At 39.5% G+C, this 18,942-nt stretch overlaps 1 protein-coding gene across 2 annotated transcripts in view; it reads right to left on the reverse strand.

Annotated features, from left to right (window-relative positions):
- The window catches only part of 5-HT2A (5-hydroxytryptamine receptor 2A), a 45,291-nt gene extending 26,349 nt beyond the window's left edge, over positions 1-18,942 (reverse strand). For both annotated transcript variants that reach the window (XM_066735295.1, XM_066735294.1), the window contains exons 1-2: positions 18,602-18,942; positions 1,339-3,008 (exon numbers count right to left, since the gene is read on the reverse strand). In XM_066735295.1, the coding sequence (XP_066591392.1) occupies positions 1,339-1,737 (399 nt within the window). In that variant the 5' untranslated portion in view covers positions 1,738-3,008; positions 18,602-18,942. The remainder of the gene's footprint in view (positions 1-1,338; positions 3,009-18,601) is intronic.

Here is an 18,942-nt window from a genome sequence, read left to right on the forward strand (position 1 = left end):
GGGAACACGTGCACCAAACTGGGTCACGATTGATCATTGATATTTCTCGCGTAGTACAGTAGATAATACGATGATTTAATTTTCATGAGATATACATGTCCACATTGTGCAAATTTTAAGTTTTAATTTAATGGAGATGCTTATGTAGTTGGTTTGTACAAGTATGAGATTTGTTTTTTTTATTATGCATTTTTGTGTAATTATAATACTGCATCATGTGGGGTTGGGAGTTTCATTCCTTTAGCTGCATATTCTTTGTAACGTTTATAATTGCAACAAAGTTTTAATGTATAAACAAGGTACAGCATAATTTGTACGGTAAAAAGACTACAAGTTTTTATGTGTTAATAAAAAGATCAATTTACAGTTTAAGACATGATATCACTCGTTGCAGAGATTGATATTTTGTTTACATGATAATTGCATCAAATTATTCTACCTTTTTCGAAAAAGTACATTTACCTCAATTCTCCCATGTCTCTCTGTATTTTAAAGCTAAAACAGTAACTAATTAGAGAGAGAGAGAGAGAGAGTACGCGTCTTTCTAATTCAAACGACTACACTGACGTATCAATCACAACGACAGACCAAACATGAAAGTTTCGAACGAGTGTGAAACATACAATTTCCACATAGTCACTACGAGTGTTTGCGTCAAGCTAAAACTTTTATCGCGACGTAACGAATAACACGACTCGTTAGAAACATTTGTATTTCTTCACACGCGAAATACTTGAAACCATTGCACCCATTGAAAAGCCCACATTTGCCCGAATTTGTCCCACGGTCCTCAACATCAAAAGCCTAAAACCCTAATTCGAAAAAGCACATGTCCTCGAACCACGAACGAGTCCAGCAACGCATCAATCACAACGAGTGACCGATCCCGAAAGCTTCGAGTAGGTAAAACAAATAAATGTGCATGCAGAGGTGCAACCTCGATCTCTCGGTTTGCATAGCGGCCACAGATATCCGGTCGAATCAGGAGGATCGCAAACAAAACGTGCAGTAAACGCGAGTAAAGTTGACATAAAAATCACTGTCGATTGTCGCAAACACGGAAAATTGGATTTGCGGATGGGGTGGTGGCAGGTGGAAAACAAAGGTTCGTCTAGTCAGCTGGACTTGGACAAGGAAGCCCTGTGATGCGGTCTGAAAGTTAAACTTGGTTCAACCGACGAGTACCGGTATTCGGTTGGTCGACTCAAGAGCAAATTTGATTCGGTTTGGGACTGAAGCTGGCGTGGATAAAAATGGTAAGGATCAAAGCTTTGGAATTACACATGCACACACACACACACACACACACACACTCAAAACGATATCCTTTGTACTCGCCTGATCTTCGAGGGTCGAAGTGGAGTTGCAGTCCCGAAAGCTGGGTATCCTGGAGAGGAAGAAGCCCTCGATGCTTTCAAGGCCACTCAGGATGAGGGAGACGTTGGCGTCGCAGGCTCCGTAATCGCAGGGCTTGCAGAGCAAGGCCATCGAGGAGGTAACGCTGTTGTGCTCGGTGGTGCAAAAATGGTCAAACTCTTCGGCGGCGCATCCATCGAAGCAGCCGAGGTAGCCGGTGGCATTGCAGGACACCTGACGAAGTATGGCCGTCACATCGCTCGTCCAGGACGTCAAATTGCCGCTTTCCACGCTTAGCATGTCTACCTTCCACCCGTGTACTCTTTTGCGCACCGCGAATACACTTGCACGTTTCCTTCCCCCTCTCTCCCCCTCTCTCATCTCCTACATTATACACTCGACGAGGAAGAAACTCGCGATCCCTCCGCAGACCGAATATCCTCTATATCCTGCCCCGACTGAATTATTCTATATATAGCGTATCTCCCAACGGTGCTGCATTAATATCTACAAAAGTTGGTCGGTGTGTAGGAAAGACTGTGCGTGTCGGAGGAATGTTCGGCCCTTTCTTTTTCTAACTTATTCTTTTTGACAGTCAGGTACGGCTGGGTCCACTCGTGAAAGATTGCAAAAAGGATCGCGCTACGTTACGACCAGGTACTCTTGGATACTGTTAAATGGATATTGATATATTATGTGTGTGTGTGTGTGTGTGTGTGTGTAGCAAATAGACGGTTTTACAGCAGTGATTCGCGAGGGAGGTTGGAGCTTTCGTTCGGAATTCCCAAAGCCAGGTACGAGTTGCGAAGGATGAAGCTTGTGCTCGATAGAACTGACGTGATACAGACGTGGAGAATATATATATATATATATATATATATATATTACAACGCGCGTTGATTATGCCTTCGTCAACAAGATTATTATTGTTATATATTGATAATACTGTCCTTCAACGCGAAGATCATTGATACGTATATATATAAATATATATACTAGCAGTTTGGCGTAATTGAAATCATTACGTCGTAGAGAGTGTATTACGCATAAATCTCAAAGTGCCTTGTCGGCGGGTGCACAATGAACGCCTCGGCCTCGAGAGGCAAATCTGTCGATAAATCTTTATCGTCCCTTTATTTGCGGGCATCGCGAGGGGGTAACTTTGTTTGAAATTGGTAATTCATATCCGTCCAACAATGCGGCCGAATCAATAATCGAAGCTAAGTTACTTTGTCCACCGATAAAAGCCTATTCCACCGCAGCATCTTAATGGAGGGAAATCGAAGGTCCCTGATGGACGCGGAATAAACAAGCTCCCGTAAATTTGTCGAAACTCGATTGTCCTCCCTCTCGGAGCGCATTGTCGCCGGGTAATATCTTCAATTCCGAGCACTCTTCCCACTTGATTCAATTCGTCCTGCGAGAGAGCAGCGTCTTGATCCTTCTTCCCGGAAGCACGAGGAGGGACTTCCAAAAAGTTGGCTGCATTCGTCATGCAAATTTACAGCGTTGTCCGACCTTTTCAGGACATTTTTTATGGCTGCTTTTAAGCTCCGCTTTAAGGTCCCCGTAGCTTCCATGGAAAACTCGCGTTTCCCTCCCTCAGAATTTTTTCCCGCAACTGTCCTCATCCTGTTGTCGCGTCCTGATTCCTGAAACACACAGCGGAACAATAACGTCGATTCCTTGCAGGGTCGCGGCTCTCGCGTGCGGTCCCGCGACAAGCGAGCAATGTTGCTATGTTATTAAAGCTTATTTTTCACCTTTATACATGTGTGTATACCGGGTGTACGAAAGAACAGAAACAAGACTCTCTTCATCCTCGTATCAACCGTAAGAGTCAACCAATTTTTTAGCTTATAGTCCTCTTTCGGCGCGAGTCGAAAAAGCTTCTAAAAGAGATCTCGCGTGCGCAAAAAATTGATATCCCTCGTAGTTGCACGAGGATAAACAAGAGTTTTACGTGGAGATTTGGGTCGTTCCTAACGTTACACCCTGTACATCGCATAAAACTGCAAATTGGATGAGATAAATCATCCTTCATCTCTGCATAAATATTATACTTTTAATAAGAAACTCCGTGTAAAAGTCCACGCGAAATGATCCTGCATGGAATAAGAGTGAAAAATATATACAAGTAAACAAGGTGCACACGTGCGCGATACGTGGATAAGAGATTCCTGAGCAATTTGCAATGTCCGCGAAGCGTTTAGCTGCCGCCGGTAGTGAGTTGGCCGCTGCACGGTGCCTTTGATTGCTGTATAATTGATCGATCGTGCGCGACCGTCGAGTAGTCCCACGTCCACGCACTGGCAGATTCCAATAATTCGAGTGGAACTGCCGAGTGATACGCGTATCAGCCGCAGGTGCGCCTGACACGAGTATTTTGGCGCCAAGAACGAGATATTTCAGCGAACGCGCGACCCATTTCAACTTTTCACAGTCCAAAACCAAAAACGTTAGGTTTTTTCGACGTTCCTCGCTCGTGTCCCGAAGCCAGCGGACCGAGATGACATCGATAAAGCGATAAAATAATAACGAGTCTTGGACGACCTTGAGGAGCACTCGTAAATAAAATCCCAGTCCTCTGCAGGGATTACGACGCTCCTCCTATATATATATATATATATACATACTTATGTAATCCATGTGAATGTGTATACACACGAGTTTTGGAAAATAGGGCATACCTGAGCTTGCCAAATTAGTTTGCCGGAAGCATAATTATTACTCGCAAAGCTTCGCGTCTCTTAAAATTCCTTCTCTATCCTTTTATTTCTCTCGTTGGCGGTGGAGAAACGTCGAGTTGGACGAGGAAGCGTTTGTGATTTACGCGTTATCAGGAGTAATTCCGGTGGACGAAGAAATATGTGCTCCAGTTGGAAAAGCAGCAATCGATAATAATAGAGAAGGAAAAAAATAGAAAGTCGAGGAAAACGTATATATATATATATATATAGAGAGAGAGAGAAACAACGAGCATAGTTGGTAGAAATTCTTGCCTTTAATTTTTGATGCAGTTGACCCCCTTTTTTTTCGCCATTAAAAAGATCTTTCTACATGGCTCAGGGATAAAAGGGCTTCCGTAAAGTGATCTATGCAAGGTGGCATACACACGTGTGCTGAAACTCCGGCTGTGTTACATAAATCACAGAAGAGAGAATCATCCCTCTCGGTGAGTGCGAAGACCAGTCCCTATATGCTATACGTACGGAAAAGTGGCAACTGCTTTGCCTGTTGTATTTGCGAATAAATTCCATAATCCTCTATAATACGCGCTACAGCTCGCAATATTTCAAAAGTATACTCGGGATAAGAGTCGTGGAGAACGATGTATAAATGTATAGTTGGTTGCTCGAGTGTTATATCACGAGAGCAAACGTTCCCGATATTTTTATGTTTCTTAAAAATGTTTGTCGTTGCTGCAGAGAACATAAGCTAAATCTGCTAAAATGGAGCGAAAATCGAGCGATTTTCCAGCGCCCTCGCTCTCCGCGGCCCAAGGAAAACAGTCGTGGATGATCATTGCGCAATGAGACGTGTAGACACGTACAGATATCTTGGATTACGCGAAATGATCCGTAAAAGTCGTCAGGCATGTCAACGCGATTCGTCCTGGGATAATAAATTTTCCACTATGGTTGTGGGTCTGTGTGTGTATGTGCAGTGTGTACGCGTGCAACATTTGGATGGCGAATGAGTTTCAGCGGAGTGAGGAAACGCCGTCGTCGTCGTCGTCGTCGTCGTCGTCGTCGTGGCACGGAATTAGAGTTTGGGTCCAACAAGAAACGCATGAATCCCGATATTCCTGCTGATGGTGGGGCTCCGGTGTTCGCTCTGTGTATACTGGGTGTTCCAGTGCAGGTGCACCAAGGCGTGCGCATATATATACACGTAAAACCTCGTTTATCTTGGAAACACTATATACATATATATATATATATGATAGATATAAACCGTTTGCTTCGAACCTTCAGAAATGCAGATTTCGAGGGTCCTTGAACGGTTTTTTCGAGTAAAAATTTATGTCCTCGTCAAATTAAGAGGATCGGTGGCTTTTTACGTTTATACGCTCTCGTGCAGTGTCACACTCTGTATATGGATTCTAAAATTGAAAAAGCAATGGAGAGAGAGAGAGAGAGAGAGAGAGAGAAAGGAATAATGATAGATCCCCCGATTACTTTTGATCAAGCGTATTAGATTTGACGAGTCACCACTCGGTCAACTTTGAAAACTAGTTTGTTCCACACGTCCAAATGACATATACCTATATATATACACGTGCACCTAGATCATTCAACATTATTCCTTTTCCAACCGTAAACGCTGCGAAAGCATATAATAATCTTTACGGTCGGAGCTTTTAATTTTGTTTTTAAACAAGTTTCGTAAAGCCCCTTTATGCGACATCCAGCGAGAAGCTACAGCAGTCGAGGGAGGTAAGAAACGAGTACGTGGACAATTTTACGATTCTCCGATGGAATACGGAAAAGAGATACTGGATGAAAATTTTACGAGTCGTCGATCATATTAGGCGAGAGGATAATAAAGAGGCTTGAACGATATATACTGGATATATCTGACGAATCGGATATACATACGCTATATCCAAGCAGAAATTTCGGAAAATTATGGCACTTCTTGATTTTCTGCGGGCAATAGAGAAATTTATATGCCACGGAATGCCACGTCTCGCAACGATACCCTCGTAACGATCAACGCAAAAAAGAAGGTTCCCTCGTGTTTTTTTTTTTTTTAGACACACGTGCTCCTTTCATTACACCACGCGCATAATCCTTTTCATGCATTTTTCAATGTAGCTCGGTTGAATGTGTCGCGCCTCATTTATTATTCCCCCCTATTTTTCTCGACTTTGACTTTCAATATATAGCCGTGAAATGGAAGTAACAAAAATATGGCAGAATCGAAGTCCGACAGAACTGTATACAAGATGGTCTTTGATCAATGAAAAACTTGGCAGGAAATATTTGCGGCAGCATTTTAGTAGTACGAATTGAAATTTTACCGACAGATCTGTCGAGCAATGGTTCGTCAAAAGAAAAGCATTTATATTCCTCCCTGTGAGGAAAAAACTTTTCATCCCGCTTTCCCTCTCTCGCCCTATAATTCGTCATGTTTCTCCAAAGAACTCTTGTGATTTCATCAGAGAACTTTCCCTTGTTAAGGCAGCTGCTTAAAAACTCGTCGACTTTTCCATGGGACAACAAACGATTTGTATTGAGTTAAAAGGGAATTTCGGTTATACGACAATGGCGCAGGATGCTCGACTTTCCCATGAAAATAAATAAATATCCTCTGCTTCTCCGCAACCCCAAGCTTTTCCCTACCTCATCGTTCTGGCTTTTATTCTTCCAACGAGGACTGTGGTGCGTCGCTACAAGTCCAAGTCGTAGAGACAATGATTACCAAAGATTTACTCTCTGCAATAATCGTTTCTTTATTAATCTTCTCCCTTTCTTGATTAGATTTAGAAGCTACTTCTGCAGGCTTAATACTCATTCTCTTTTGTTTTTTTCGTGAAACTCTTGCTTTTACCAGTGTGATTTCCTCCATCCTGGTGGTGGCTCTCTTAGTTTTTCCTATTAACCTTTTTCTTCGTCCCCTCGAGCATACATGCAACCTTCGCCTCCCAGTTGTGTCTCATTGTAATTACATCCTGTTTGACGCTTTCATCGATTGTTATATACATATATATGTTTAGAGGAATGGAAAATTAGCACTAAACACTTTTTAGACAAATTTTAAAACCCTAATAATTATCGGATATATACATATTCAAATTTCACTCGACAAAATATTTTAAAAATTGATTTGGATGACGTTAACCTGGTCCATGAAGCTCTTTATCAAGTTTATCGTAATGCACGTAGGTACCCAAGATTTTTTTCATAGATTTAGCTGGAGAGTGAGCAAGAGAGGGATAGTTAGATAGAAGTGGAGAAGTGTGCTGAAATTTTATGACGAAGAGCCAAAGTACAGCTTGAAAATCTATAAAAGCATACGCTCTTTACACTCTCTCTCTCTCTCTCTCTCTTTCTCTTATCTCAGCTCGTCCTTAGCGCATTATCGTTATTAGCGAGCGATAAAGGAGTAAAGCTCCAGAGCAAACGAACATCAGGGATAATGTTCGATTTCGATAGATCGACGATGGGCTCTCCGAGGTTTCACTCGAGATACAAGAGCGATTCGCTTATCTCTTTGTCAGCTGAACGACTTATCACGTGGCACGAGTAGCATGGGCCTGTCAGATCAATGATTCGCGCGATAAAGTCGACTCGATCATTTCAAATTATACGCCACGCTTTCAATGTGTGTACTACCGGAAAATAATCCGATAGCACGCCACCTCGATCATATATAGCTACATAAACTTGGCACTATCGACACATTTATCAATTATGTGCCTCGTCTTTCGTGTATAAAAAAGAAAGAAATAACCTCTGTACACACACTACAATTTTGCGATAAATTTCGATGGTATTAGTGTGTATTGTTATTTTAATCAATTCTTTCTATATTTCATTTATTTTATTGTTTTCGAAAGAGAAATGTTTCTTTCGAATTGTTTATTCGAGTTGATTCAATGAATTTTTTTTTTTCAAAGAGACTCGACCTGACGAGTGAAAGAGTCGACTCTTTTGGAGTTAAATGTACGATATTCTATTATTTTTTGATAAAAAATATGATTTTTTAATCGGATTGATTCAACGAAATATTTTCAAAGAGATTATAGACACGAGTGAAATAATAGTCTCTCTCTCTCTCTCTCTCTCTCTCTCTCGAAATCAACTTTAGAATGTCTTGTTACTTTTATTTTTGAAAGAAAGAAATGTCTTTTCGTAATTTTTATTCGAATCAACGAAATCCTTTTGAAAGAAATTCATCCTCTTGAGGGAATAAGATAAATCAACTATTTTGAGAGATATAAGTATATAACGAAAGAAGAAGAAGAAGAAGAAGAAGAAGACTATGTTGGATACTCGGTCGTTTTCGATTTCTGTCTATAACGAGTAAAAAAGTCGATCTGGCTTGTTATTGGTCTCGCAGGAGTATATCGTGAAATTTATTAGGAGTCAAGCAGATTGGCTTACACGACCTTTCTGGGAGGGACAAACGGCGGAAACAGGAGCGAATTAAGCCCGCGCGAGTCCCGCGGGATCTGGCAGTGAAGTTTTGAAAGGAGGAGCATTGGTTAATCCGTAGATCGCGGTCCGATGTCATGGAATATTCAAAGTGCCGCAACTTCCACTGCCAACAGGATATTTCCCAGCGTGCTTTCACGTGTGTCTGTGCGGTAAGCCGGCAATTAAATGCACTGTCCATCACTTAGTCTCCATCTCTATTAACAAAAAGGACGATACGCGTAAGAACCATCAGCTAATGTATACACTTGATGGCCTATAACGGGACTCGACGCGAATTTTCCAAAATATTTTCTTTCTCAACAACCGAATGGTACAAGGATACGTGAACTGAAACTTGGTATGAAAGAAATTTCATTGTATAAAGGATAATTATTTATGATAATTGCTGATGATAAATTATAGTGCAATTATCTATAATTTAATTTAACTGTTTTTGTTAATTTTGATAATACGTGTTCAAGAGTGGCTTAAATCTAGGATATTTTCTTTCTCAACAACCGAATGGTATATAAGGATAAATAGACTAGATTTTGGTGTAAAAGAAATTTCGTTGCAAAGGATAATTATATATTATAATTAGTAATAGCGAATTACAGCATATATAATTATCGACATTTTAATTTAATTATTTATATTAATTTGATAATGTGTTCTGGATTATGTAGGTGGTAGCGGTATAATCCAGGAGCTTTTCCTTGAAAACTGTGATAGAGTGCACAGAAGCGTGGTGTTGGTAGTGGTGTTGGGACATGGTGATCCCTTATAATTTTTGCACGTCAGGATATTCTCTCGAGCTCTCAAGGATGAAGCGGTTGAAAAGGATGCATCATCCCATGATATATTAATGGTACAATGCACATTCGAATTCTTACCTCGAAAATGCGCTTTGGCCTAGACTGGAATGACGTCATTATGTTAGCAATGGTCGTTATTTCAGCTATGGTGACTAACAAATATCAAACGGATATATGTCTATTAAGGCCCGAGGAATGACTTCTGGAATGTCATTTTGTCATGGAACATCTTTCATTAAAGTTTAAAGAGACAACAAATCTACCCTATAACTATATACATCTCTGTATATATAAATGAGCGTGCGTTTGTACATGTGTGCAGCCTATGCAGATAAATTAGTAACGTGATAAATTCGTTATTATGCACACACACACATATATATATATATATATATATATATATATGAGATTCGAAAGAGAGTCGTCTTTCAAACGAATCTGGGCTATCTCCTCCTCGCTGGAAATGAAGCACAGGCTCATTCGTGGCTATAACCCGTTATAAAGGAATTCTAAAATCAAGTGCACATTCAGTCAAGCGGATAATTCAGTTCTGTACCAGCTGATTTGGCTTAATTTTCTAGCCAAGAGATATTCCCGCATTTGCAAGCTATCTGTCTTCGTCGTTACAGTAATTAACGCGCTAATTAAGCACGAGCCCAGATCGCTAATTCGTTGCAAATGAACCATTTTGACGGATCGTGGTGTTTGCTGAAGAGTTTCCCTCATTCGATAAGCGATAAAATATAGCGAGGGGCGTTTGTGCACGTATCTATATAATTTCTATTCAAAATTCAACCAGCGTGCACAAGCCACGAGTACGAGAAAACAAGTTTGATCGGCCATTATACGCGCCAGCACAATGTTCTACAGCGTGGACATTTTGATGAAATAATTGCTCGTAGTTATTATAATTAATCGTGACAAATAATGATAATAATAAATGTGGGTATATAGTTTGAGAACATCTCGAGTGCCACTCGCAAAGCGATAATATTTGCGCGACGCTTCGTTTCAAAATCCTTCGATCACGTGCGTGCGTTGTACAAAAATTTTCCTTCGTTCATCGCGCGAAATCGTTTTCTATAATTAAAAATATGTCGCGCGTTATAGGGACAGCAATTGCAGTTGGCCTGTGTTTAAGCCTCGCTTTCCCTAGAGGGGGGGGGAGTGTACGCTCGTATACTTTTAATATAATCTTGAATTAATAAACATCCCCCAATGTAATCAAGTTTCCCAAATGGAAGAGTGAAATTCGCTGCAAGTACGCGAAACGAGTAAATACTTGGCAAAGCTTTTGTAAACATTTTCGCTTCGATTTGCTAAGTAATTTCTGTTTCTTTATCGCCCTACTCTCCAAGGCAAATCTATAAAGCTGAAAGTCGAGGAAGATTCATGTATTTTGGACGAATTGTGATTTAATATACAGAGTTATTATATTCGCTTCTCCATTTAACGTAATGCAACCGCTCTGTATTTAAGTCTATAGCAATAACACGACTACAATGCGGTATAGTGTTGCAAAGGCAACTGGCGTGACCGAGTATGAAAGTTATCGCGAGGACTCGAGAGTTTCCTTCATAAAACTCTGCAACTCTCTGCTATATATATATATATATATATAATATATATTTTGAAATTTACCAATATTCGATATATGCGAAAGAGCACTTGCTTAGCAACTTAATGAAATAGCTGGAAAATAGGAAATGCCCCAACTATTGGGATATTCTAATTTCATAATCGAGATTGAAAATAAATATTATCTTGGCTCCAAATGGTAAGAGCTATATGTTTAGGAAATACGACTGCGAAGAGAACAGCTCTCGAGCATTGACAATTGTTTTCAAAGTATTACCAAGAATATATTTATATTTTTCATTCGGATAGTGGATAAAGTGTAATTTAAATTTTCTCCAGCAGTATATACATTATAAATGATCTTAAACTCGTTAATATTCCTCTATAAATATAATAGAGCCTCTAATTAGAAAAACGACAGAAAAATAAAATCAAAGATTATCCAATGTCTTTATCACCCCCCCCCCCCCTCTACTTCTTCATTGACCAAGTAAAAACTTCAATAAAATCGTTGGCGATTATTTTCCGGATAATCCAACTGGCTTGCATAAAACTTCTCGCACGGAATTCCTGGAAGTAATTTTCCCTTGATTGATCAATATAGGGAAAACTGCAAGAAACTCGTTATAGTGTATAAACGCGTTTTCCTGTATATAAATCAGAAAATATCATGCTACGGTCGTAAAATTGGTTGTAAAAGTTTTGAGGAATCTTTTTTTATTCCCCCTACTACAGAGACGGAGGGTAAAAATTCTCCTCGGTAATTCATTGCTTCTTTCTCGCGGAAACTCTATTGGGCTAGATTGAAACAAGCGTATGCCATATATATATATATATATAGCACATGTACATTGTGTAGATATAAGCATATATGTACACAATAAGTGTAGGATTTTAGTTAGAGCGTTGCCAAATGGGATGCAACCGGTAGGGTGCAGCTGAGATTTAACTTGACGGAGATCGACCGATGGGAACGAGATACGGAAGTAATTCGTTAGCGGCTAGTGCGCTACAGAAAATAATGCCGTTAGGCCAATGACAGCGTTCTCCGTGTAACAATTCGTTCTGCATGCAACTTTGCAGCTTCTCTACGTTTTCCACAGAATTTTCCTCACTTATACAAATATCATTAACGCTGGACCAAGTTTCGCCTACGCTTTTATATATATATATATATAGTATATACAGCACACCTCTTAATTGCATCAGCCAATTCTCCCAGGAAATCTACGAAAGTTAAGAGGATCATTTAGCTCGTCAATGCCAACTTATTATTTTTCGACAAAGCTATAGGGAGCTAATCATTGAGACAAATAGTATAGGTATAATAATTCAGCAAAGCAATTCTCTACTTTGGATCAATTACTTATTCTCAGCTCGTACTACCTTTTGTCCCATTCCGCTCTCAATTGCTAGATGTATATATATATATATATATATATGTGTGGTATAATGCTACTCCATCTTTCAGCGTATTTTTGCGAGTTACTTTAATTTCCTTTTTATTCTCAAAAACTCGACCCCGCTTAATTTTATTTCTTCTTCCCGTAATTTGTACCTTTTAATTAAGAAAATCTTCTCCCCCCCCCCCCCCTCTTTCTCCTTGTTGATCAACGAGATGATACGGTGCAAATAATTGAGCCTCTCGCGTCAAGTCTGGCTTTCTCTTAAAAATTGTTATTTTATTGCTCCAAAAGTGCATGGCTTGATTTCACTCGAAACTCTTCTGTGGAGGAAACAATTTTTGTAGCACGAGTTACAAGTTATTTTTTTTTTCATTTTGACTTTTCTGTGAAAAGGTGTATAATGCAAAGTCTTTGTAAATGTAGCGTTGAAAATTGGTGGTGGTGCTTTAGTGTGATATGACGTTACCTTGAATATTCTTGATTAATTAAAAGGATGATTATTTTATTGCTCTAAGGGTGATTCGATTTCATTAAAATTTGCTCCAAAGGGTAAGAATTTTTGCAGCACGAGCTGGAAGCAATTTTGCCCTTTTATTTTCCTGTGGAGAGCTGCTTCATATAATATCTTTGTAAATGTACAATTTAAAATTTAGAGAAAAGTGCTTTAAAATGATAAGAGGTTACCTTGGATATTTTGATCAATTAAAATGCTCCTCCCCCCGGTTATAAATGTAACTCAAAACTTTTTGCCAGTAACATATGCACTGGTCGCTGGCTAAAATTGTGCATTTCCCATGTGCAAACCGAATAAAGGTTAAAAGTCAAGATAAAAAGCTGACATACAAAAAACTGTAACAAAGTAGACGCGCTGAAGGCTTTTCATCCGATTTCCCACATGACATTAAATCACCTGGGCGTCCACTCTTCGATATAAAATGAATATAGAAACGAAATACATTTATTCGCAGATTGATAATTTATACTATTTCAAACAACTCAAGATTTGTTTCATTGCACAACTGTTTCGTAAATTTTCGTACGAAAGAATCCCCTTTATGAAGGAAAAATCTAAAAATATTTCATCGGATGATCAATTCTTTTTAAAAATCGACCAAAGTTATTCATTGCTTTAACCCAATATCTATACACCAGAGGAATCCACTTTTCCATCAAATGCGAAGGAAAATTTCGTCTGCCTGACACTAAAACACGACCCCCCCCCCCCCATTTTTAATATAAATATAGATAACAGATATACAGTAAATGCTATTAATCATCTCGCAAATTGATTATCAATATTAATGCTGTTATCAGTTGTCCAAGTGGAATACTCATGAATAGCTAAATATTTGAAACAAAATAACAATCGACGTACGATCTATCGTGCATTATAGTTTAATTATTCAAAATATCATAAACCATATAAACTATATTGGCAAATGTATATTTATTCATCGAGCTAATGTGCAAAAGTAAGAAGAGCCAGGAAATCAATTTGAAAGATTAAAAGAGTCCATAAGTGACGATGCGAAAAAGCGAGGAAGGAATAAACGAAGGAACACATCGATGTGTAAGGAGCAGAAATCGGAAAGCGAGTCTTCTTTTTTAGAAAACTTTATTAAGCAGGCGATGATTGAATTTCAGTCTAACCGAATTATCCTTGATCAAAGTATATGGGTCGAAGGGGACATTGATAACGCAATTAATTGAAAAGTTATAATATTCCATAAAGGAAATAAGGCATTGGATATGGAATAAGAGTCTTACGCGAGGGTACTTTAAACGAGTGTAAAAAGGTGGAGGTAGGAGAAATATGAGCGGGAGAAAATAGTGAGAGGTTTAGGAATAAGAGTTGGGAGGGGGAGGGGGGTGGAGGAATTGGATGGAAAGAAGCGAGAGCGCAGTGATTTGAATTGGCGGGATGGGAGGTGCGAGATTCTGCAGGATTGATGGCCCATAAGTTATCGATCGAGCCAAGCATCAGATACGCAAAATGGAAATGCTATTAGGTCAGTTTCACGACTGACGGGATAGCTACGGGAGTCCTGTTTCAATGTGAAACGTTAGAGCGCCGGCAGCGGCAGCAGCAACGTCGTCATCGAGCCAAAGCACTCCCGCGAGATTGTACGCGGAGACTGCTCGTAGTTCGCTTTGTCAATAAACCGGTTATACTTCAGTTCCGATAGTAAAAACATCCGGGAAATTAACGTGCACGCTCCATTCTCTTTTTTCCTTACTTTATTTTGTACATTAACCCTTGGACCACGAGCTTTCATCAAATTTATTGCCCTCGTAAATTCACCAAAATTTTCTACTATTCCTTCCACATTTTATAAAGCGATAAAATTGCAATCGTAATGCGAGGCTTTTTGGCGGGTTAAAGGTTAAACGTCGATGGTGGGGGAGTTGAAGATTTTTTTGAAATGTTTATACGAGTATGGGAAATGTATAAATAGTTATGATATATATGAGATTTATTCAATATTTTTAACTTTGTTACTTTAATAATTAAATTTTACTTTTCTCTTGTACCACCCCCCCCCCCCTTAGTTTTATACTCAATTGTGCCATTGCTGCATAAACTATAGTAAAATTTATTTTTATTATTTATTTCTGTAGTAATCTCTCTCTCTCTCTCTCTCTCTCTCTCTCTGATATTATTAAACTAATATTTACGAGCGATAAATTTAACCGACGACGAGGATTATGCACGTATGGATCATTTACTTTATAAGATGTGTACCATAAATCAGGCAACGTCAATTTAAGCGTATAGTAATTTGTTTCTTATTATTGCAATACGAACAGTTCAACCATACGATATTAAATGGAGGTCTGTGCTGGATAGCCAACTGAAATCACACATTTTTCTTTATTATCCACGAGCTTTCAGTATTATCAATACGACCTATAGCAGCCACATTACCTACAAATAACTTTTAGCTTGCTACGCTCGATTCAACCCTATACATCACGATTATTTTACATTTTGACTCGATTATTTACCACACACAACCGATAAAATATTAATTCCCATACACACACGTGCTGCAAAACTTTTAAGTGATAAGTTACCATATTCGATCAGCCTATAGCCACAAAGTTATAACGTTACTCGTCCCATTCTCGATGCACCAACGTATCAACGACAGAGTTTTTAATGAGAAAAAATTTAATCATATGAAAAATTACATAATTTTAATAGCAACTCGTAGCTTTATCCACATTGGCTCTTTTATAACTCGTCTTTATATGCATATATGAAACTGCTTGGTCCATTGAAGAAAGCACGAACGTGCATTCCGCCATAAAATGGTGGTATAATCTTGGCGCGTAAAAAAACAGCGTTTTTCAGAGAATCTCCCATTCCTCCACGAGAGTATTGCGCTGAGAAAAAATGGGTAGTGCGCGTGTGGAAGTTACGAGGGGAAGAAAAACAAATGTACGATGGGCAAGGATCCATCTGTCACGATCAACATTATTATAATACGAGTCGAGCTCCCTTGGAACAGCTGCTTATGGATCGTTACCTTTGTACAAATGACCCGGCCACTTAAAAATGCACTAAGCGAATTAACCAGGCCTTCCAAGCCATGCAGCTTCTCGCGTACATTTTATGATACCGTCCTTTATCATCTCTTTTACCTCGTCACTCCATTCGATCATTCTCGATCTACCTTACGCGCGGGTCAGCATTTTTCTGCAGGAGGGGGAAAATTACACGAGTCATGCGAAATCGACGCTTCGTTAATTTCTATTCGTCGTATCATTGGTGGATGTGTAGCTTTGCGATGAATATTGTTGTATTCAGAGGTTTGCCTTTTTTAATATTTTTTTTCCACTAAATGTCACCCACAATCTAATTGTGCAATTGTATCAAAAGCTCTTGAGAAAAGGTATGAGATACACCTTGATCCTTTTTCGAAGCTGCCATTCGTGTCCCTTTAAACTTTGTATTAAGAAAATAGATTTTAATTGTAAGAATATCATATTCCATAATTTTTGCAAAATTAATGGTGCCTTGGAGTAATTACGCAGGATAATCGATAATACCTGATAAGAGATATTTCTTCCTTTTCCTCTCATGCTCTCGGTGAAACGTATAAGAATAAGAAATCATAGCTATTGGTTGAATCGAGAGTAAGATTGAAAGGATTTTCGAATTGTTGGACATTGAAAGTTTCACGATTCGACTCTTCCAATTTGCTGCGAGAGGTACCATGGCTTTTCTTAAGCTCGATCAAAGAAACTGCAGGCTGGCTTCGTCGGATGAATGTGCAGCATCGACCATAAGTTTCACCGAGGCTTATGTTTTCTGTGATATCGATGGAATTTCAGGATTTAATATCGACCTTGAGTATTTCGAGCGTAACACTTTTTTCTACACCAAAACTACAAGCTCCCGTCAAAAGGATTCTTCCAGTACAACATCCTTTCAACCTCCCCCTCACCGTGGCAAGAATTTTCATTTCGAATAAAAATTAATCCACCGAGTATATATATGTATAGCACACTGTACACTCTAGCAAGTGGGTGCAAATTACGAGAGTTAACGTGAAAAATGAAGAGAAGAATGAATTTGTAAAACGAGATGGAAGAAAGGAAGATCTCTTCATGGAAATGGTTTACACAGGTTTTACTGGATGTTTGCAGTAAATTACGTAGTATCCGTATTCAGACACGTCAATCCAGTTGCGTGTGCGCCAGCAGCAGGAGGAAAACGCATCCGTCAGACGGAAAATGCACTATGGGCGGTCGAGTCAGATCAAACGCACGAAACGACCGACAGTTTACACTGAAACTGATGCAACGTTCGTTTCGGAGGCCAAAAGAGTTTCGTTGATTTCAAAGAACACCTCGAATCCCGTTCGCACTTCCCTCTTCCATGTATGTATACCTACACACATGCAACGTCTCACCGCAGTGTGTTATTCCTTCCACTTGTGTGTGTGTGTGTGTGTGTGCCCTCCCCCTCCCCCCGGCGAAAACTCTTTTATTTTTTGTTTATTCATTTTTTATTACAACCGCCACAGTTTCAAACTTATGCGTTCTTCTCCATCCAGTTCGTTATCCGGGAAACGAATAAAAAGGAAATAAGGAGAAATTCAAGCGAGAATTTTTACCGCCAACATCGTTTTCCCTCTTGTGCCAACGGGCAAAACTTTATTTCCCTCATTTCGAGCTGTTAATGCAACGCGTGTAACATATTTGTAATAGCCTCCACCGGCTCTTAGATTTCGTATGTTTATGCTGCGAAAACTCTTTCATCCTGCAATTTTCCCCCCGGATTTCTTGCAGTTCCGATAGTCGTGCACAGGATTCAAGGGTCGAGGGGGTGGGGTCGAAGGAACGAGGTGGAATTTTTATGATTAATGTCGAAAGGACTCGACGATAAAGGGATGAATGAAATTAAGCGTCGACCCTGAAGAAAAATTAACGAATCTCTCCGAGTGTCGCTTCATTCCATTGGAAATGTCTAAAAGCATCGGAGCTGCAGAGCCACGCGAGGGATCGCTAAAGATTCATCGGAATTTTATGTATGCATACGACGGAAGCTCTAACATGTTGCGCAAACGAATAAAAGCTAACTAGAAGCGTAGGATATATATTGGATTGAAACAAACGTTAACAAACTGAGAAATCTTGCATACAGATGACTCTTCGGATTGAGTTTCATCATTAGCTCAGCCAAACGAGCTACAAAATTTCTATGCAGTCACTCTCTTGTATATATATATACATATATATATACCTGCACGAATGGACCATGAGTAAAATCGCTGATGTCAGTCACAGCATTTATGCCGAGCTTCGTATTATTATCATCCGGATGGGAAAACACTCCTCGATTCCTTTTCTATTATACGCTCTTACATGTAAAATTTATTCTCAGAATTGCTCATCGGACCTGGATCAATGCGAACCGAGGCTTTCCGGAGCGAATGTTTTTCCGACCTTAGCGAGAAAACACTGTGCGATGCATTAATCATATATATATATATATAGATGTGCGAATCGACCTCTTCTTGCGAAACACCTTATCAAATATTTCAGCAATCGATATGTTCCAGGATTATAAACCACTGATAAAGAAATTCTATAAGAATTTCCCAAAGAACTCGACTCTATGGTGAGATAATTCTTATCCCTTATCTCACACTGCTTCCTCATAACTGATAACAATGGAGTTTTATGAAAAATGAAACGGAGCTCGTGGTAAATAATCAAAATTGTTTACGAACTTTTCAGATTTATAGTCGGAGTTTGTTTGTTCCGAGTAATGAAATAAGTGGAAACTTACTGCGAGATCCAGACGCGGAAATCATGATCGTTCATCACAAGTGACGTTTCCAATTAGATCGAATGGTAACATTGGAGAACGGGACGAGAACCACCAGGGAGAGAGGATCACCGAAAACACGATTGATCGAGAATCTGCACGACACACGTGATTTTTAGGGGACTATTAAAATTTGTCCGATCGACTTCTGGTGTGGGAAATTGAAAAATGGTGAAAATAAAGGGAAAGAGGGGGGCTGTGTGGGAAATTTTGGAAATTGGCGAGATTATTCTCGTTGGAAGCGAGGAGTCGCGTGTCACTCGCGCACGTTTGTTTGTGACATCGAGCAGACGGTCCGCGCG

This window comes from Prorops nasuta, unplaced genomic scaffold (assembly GCF_024137725.1).
Source record: "Prorops nasuta isolate Cenicafe-Biocafe unplaced genomic scaffold, Cenicafe_Pnas_1.2 PNAS00014, whole genome shotgun sequence".
Classification (NCBI taxonomy): domain Eukaryota; kingdom Metazoa; phylum Arthropoda; class Insecta; order Hymenoptera; family Bethylidae; genus Prorops; species Prorops nasuta.